The sequence below is a fragment of the Fonticula alba genome, assembly GCF_000388065.1.
Source record: "Fonticula alba strain ATCC 38817 unplaced genomic scaffold supercont2.2, whole genome shotgun sequence".
In the NCBI taxonomy this organism is placed as follows: Eukaryota; order Rotosphaerida; family Fonticulaceae; genus Fonticula; species Fonticula alba.
The window spans coordinates 253,037-257,236 of record NW_009242972.1 but is presented as its reverse complement, the minus strand read 5'-3'; the positions used below and the strand labels follow the sequence as shown (position 1 = coordinate 257,236).

General features: G+C 64.4%; 2 protein-coding genes across 2 annotated transcripts; one reads left to right on the top strand and one right to left on the bottom strand.

The window, feature by feature from the left end:
* Positions 1 to 147: 147 nt before the first annotated feature.
* H696_01072 (hypothetical protein) lies at positions 148 to 1,303 on the top strand. Its single transcript, XM_009494956.1, has 3 exons — positions 148 to 293; positions 377 to 456; positions 615 to 1,303. The coding sequence occupies exons 1-3, from the start codon at positions 224 to 226 to the stop codon at positions 1,242 to 1,244; spliced, it is 780 nt and encodes a 259-aa protein (XP_009493231.1). The 5' UTR covers positions 148 to 223; the 3' UTR covers positions 1,245 to 1,303.
* Positions 1,304 to 2,152: 849 nt separating this feature from the next.
* Positions 2,153 to 3,238, bottom strand: H696_01071 (hypothetical protein; the record flags this gene model as incomplete). The annotated part of the gene is made up of 1 exon (XM_009494955.1): positions 2,153 to 3,238. One exon carries the CDS (start codon positions 3,236 to 3,238, stop codon positions 2,153 to 2,155), a length of 1,086 nt encoding a protein of 361 aa, XP_009493230.1.
* Between the last annotated feature and the right edge of the window lie 962 nt (positions 3,239 to 4,200).

Here is a 4,200-nt window from a genome sequence, read left to right as displayed (position 1 = left end):
CCCCCCCCCGGAGCGCCTCCCGCGAAATCTGTCAGGAGGGTGATGCGCCCGTTAGATCCCAGTCGCCCGGACTACTCTCCACCTCTCGTTGTCATGCTATATAAAGGTCCCCGACTGCCGACTCAGGTGCCATGACTCTCGCCAGCACTCGCCGCCCACTCTTCCCAGACTCTCTCTCCCCCCCTTGCCGCCTTTTCTCTCTATCTCTCTGTCGGTCTCCAACATGCTTGTCGCGGACGTCCTTGTCTTGATTGCCTCTGGCACCGGTTTTGCCCTTTCTACCATCTGCCTTGGTATGTCCAACCATCTGCCCGCGCCTTCCTCCTCTGTCTCTCGCCCGCCCACTGACACCCTACTTCCCTGTCACTCTCCACAGCCGGCAGTTTCTACTACCTTTCGCAGCTTGTCGAGGAGCACGCCAGCCTCTCGAAGCACATCATGGGTGCCCTGACGGTTGTGCGTACTTCATGCCATGCCCAGCATTCCTGCCTTTGCCCTGGCCCCTCTCCTTCTTCTTCCTCCCTCGCCCTCTGCCCCCTCTTTCTGCCACTCACCTCTTTCACCATCCCCCCTCCTCTCCTCGCCCTGGCCGCGGTGTGTGCGTGTGTGCACAGCTCGTCGGGCTACTGCATGCTCTCCTGTGGTATTACGACGGCTTCCCCCTCTCGCGGACCCTCTTCTCTCTCGGGTGCCTTGTGGCCTACTCGGCCCTCCTCCTGCCGGAGTACCCCTCGGTCAAGTTGACTTCCCCCAAGTTCCTGGTGTCGGTGGCACTGTCCCTGGCCAACTTCCTCTCGTGGCTGGAGCTCTTCAGCGGCCCCTTCCGCGACATCCTGTCCGCCTCGCACGTGGTGTCCTTCTACTCGGTCTGTGTGTGGCTGGTCCCGCTGTCGTACCTGCTGTCCATCTCGGTCGATGAGTACCTCCTCCCCTCTTCCATGTCGGCCATGGAGCTCTTCAACCTCGCGGAGTTCTCCGCCGCCTCGGCCACCCGCGAGGCCATCGATCGCGAAGTGGCCGCCGAGCTCAAGAACGCCACGCTCCTCTCTCACGACGGGTCTCTGGCCATCGGCGGGTCTATCCACTCGGGCAACACCCTCCTCCACGGTCCCACCCCCTCGCGCCTGCTCCCCCTCGGGGCGGTTGTTTCCCAGCTGCTGGCCTCGATCAAGCCCAGTGCTGGCGCCGCTTCCCCGGCGTCCAGCGCCCGCGCTCCTGTCGACCTCCCGCAGGTTGTCCAGTAAGGGGCCTTGCCTGGCGCTTCCTCATGCCCCCCCCCCCTCTCTCCCCCTCTCTTTCTCTCTTTCATAGCCCTGGTGGCAAGGGAGCTATTTCGCTCCTGCTTCATGCCTCTCTCCCCCTCGTGGTGGCTGGTCCATTTCGAGTGTGATGGCATCACCCTGCATGCGCCATCCTTTGCGCGCACGCTCCTCCCCCCCCCCTCCTTGTCCTTGAGTCGTTTCGCCTTGTCTCCCCCCCCTCCCCCACCCCCACTTCCCATAGATGCACTGTTCAATTTTGTCTTGCGAGCAGAGCACCTGTGTGCATGTGTGTGTGTATGTGTTGCTGCGCGCGCCTGCGCGCGTGCGTACTTTCGCACCACCCATGCCCCCAGGTAAATACATACCCCGTTCCCTTCTTCCCTCGTCGACATGTTTGTGTTCCCCCCCCCCTCCCTCAGGGGTGATTGTGCCTTGGGTGGAGGCTGGTGCTCGCTCCTCTTCCTCCAGACCAATCATGCCCACAGCGGCCGCTTCTCGATGGGCCTGTCTGAGGACTCGTTGTCAAACAGAGGGCCTCCTCATTCACTCCCCGAGCCACAGCCGCACGAGGATGAAGGGAGACACTTCTACTGGGGCCCACTGCCTGGGGCACCCCTCTTTTGGTCCTCGCCCGCTCGCCCCCCCTTCGGGGCATTAAGCCCGAGGCCATGCTCCTGCCCCACGCCCCTTGCTGGGCAACGGCATGCGCAAGGGTTGCGCCCTGGCGATCATGGTCCGAATGTGGCAATATGGGCGAATCTATGTTTCTATTGGGGGTGGGGTGGAGTGCGGGGGGGGCGGGGAGGCCGGCATCGAACATTCGCCTTTGCTCGAACCCCAGGAGGTCTGCCCAGGGCAAGGCGCGCCTGGGCACATCCGGTTGGCCGTCCTCAGCTGAGCATCGGGCCACGGTCAACATGCTGTGTGGGCGGGCGGGGCGCCTCCAGATGGTGATGCGGCGGAGGGCCGAATGACGGGGCATGGTGCAGGGTCGAATGATGGTGGTGGTGGGAATGAAGGCGATCGTGGTGGTGTGATCCGGCAGGCTCTGACGCCGAGGGGAAGCCAGCCCCGCCGCCGGCAGGCGCCTTGTGGAAGGCCTGATGTTGGTGGCCGTGCGACCGACCGTCCGGGTGGGGAGGCCTGAAGTCCTCGGCACCGCAATTCGACTGCGGCAGCCCCCCATGCATGTTATTTGCCATGTGTCCCAGGCTGCCTGGTGATGGCCCTGGCTGCCAGGCGCCGCCGGCGCCGGAAAAGGAGACATGCTCCGGGGCCGGTGCATGGTGGAACTGCGGTTGTGAATGTGGCGGCAGCAACAGCAGCTGCTGTTGCTGCTGCTGCTGCTGCTGCGGATACTGGCTGCGATGCTGCTGCTGCTGCTGCTGCTGCTGCTGCAGGTGATGGGGATGTAGGGGCGGTGGGCCGGCTGGCGGAGGCGCTGGGCGCCCGATGCCGTGATCATGTTGCCCCCCGGCCACGGTTGCCACACCGGGACCCGGATGCGACGCCGAGTACGGCGTTCCAGACGACGGCACAGGGGTGTGGGAGGCATGCTCGGGGGCCGGCTGCACCGGGGCACCTCCGGCCGTGGGGTACTCACGATCCAAGCCGCTGGCGAATGCCCCGGTCGAAGGCATGCCGCCCGAGTTTGGGGTGGCGGTTCCGGCTGCTGAAAGCGGCAGATAGTGCCGACACTGCGCTTGAATGCTGGCAAGCTCCTCGCATGCGACAGATGCCATGTTCAGGCAGTGCCCCCGACGCTGGAGGAGCTCATTCAGGGCGGTCAGCGCCTCGACACGCACTTCGAGAGCCTCATGCCGGGCTCGACGCCGGGCGCGTGACCGGGCTGCGGCCTTGGCATTCCGCGCGCGCTTCGATGCCAGCACGGCGTCAACCTCGGGCTTGGTGTCGTCGCTGAAGAGGTAATCCGACGGTGTGTTCTCCTGAAAAGGGCCGAAGGCACGCGGGGGCATTCCCCGAAACACGGTGGAAGGGCGACTGTCAGAGGACAGGGCTACAGGTCGGGGGATCGGCCGGGGCCACCAAGCAAGCAAGCTGCCAGGTGGGGGAACCTTTCCCTCGCCCCCTCTCGGGAGAGGGGGGGGGGGGGGGGGGAGAAATCCCCCCAACAGGGTCATTCGATACAGCACAATTTGGACGGGGCCGATCGAGAGAAGGAGAAAGCAGGAAAGAGGGGAAGACACAGTGAAAGGGGGAGGAATTCTCTTGTTAAGAGGTGCCATTGCCTACTCGGCAATGGTCTACCGCCTCCCGACCCCCCCCCCCCCTCCCCCCCTCATTCGTTCCCCCTTCATATGTGCCCATCGAGGACATCTGCGTGGCCAGGTGAAACGGCTGGCCGTGGAGAAAATGACCTTTCCCCCCCTCGGACCAGAGGTCCATACCCGGTCCATTCGTCCTCACGCCTATTTTTGGGCAGATGTTCGCCCGATCAGAAATTTCGCCCCACCCCGCCCGAAGGGGCTGGAAGTGGGCGGGAGGGTGTTTTTTTTTTTGAGAATTCGGCCCCGCATGTTGGGGGGCGAAAGGGGCAGCCGGGTGGGGCGGCTGGGAGAGGAGGGAAGCGGAACAGGCAGGGCGACGGACAATATGGTACCTTGTTGGAGTGGGGCGGATGTGCCCCTGTGATGCCGACCGGAGAGAAGCCATGGCCAGTCTGCTCCGGCGACGGGGGCGCGGTCGAGGAGTTTTCCATGGTCTGGCGAGGCCAGTGGAGGCAAAGAACTGGGGGCGATGATCAGGGAGGGGTCTTCTTGCGCGAAAGGCGTGACCACAAATATGCACACCTGCGTGGTGTGGGCGGCGGTGCTCGGGTGGGGGACTATATCGGAGTCTAGCTAGGGGAGATGAGTGAGGATGCGTGTGTGTGTGTGTTCGGGGTGGGGGTGGGGGGGCGGGGGGCGTGTTGGCGGAC

Coding starts and splice junctions, on each gene's coding strand:
- H696_01072 (XM_009494956.1), top strand. CDS start 224: ATGCTTGTCGCGGACGTCCTTGTCTTGATTGCCTCTGGCACCGGTTTT. Junction 294..376: donor CCTTTCTACCATCTGCCTTG/GTATGTCCAACC, acceptor CACTCTCCACAG/CCGGCAGTTTCTACTACCTT. Junction 457..614: donor TCATGGGTGCCCTGACGGTT/GTGCGTACTTCA, acceptor GTGTGTGCACAG/CTCGTCGGGCTACTGCATGC.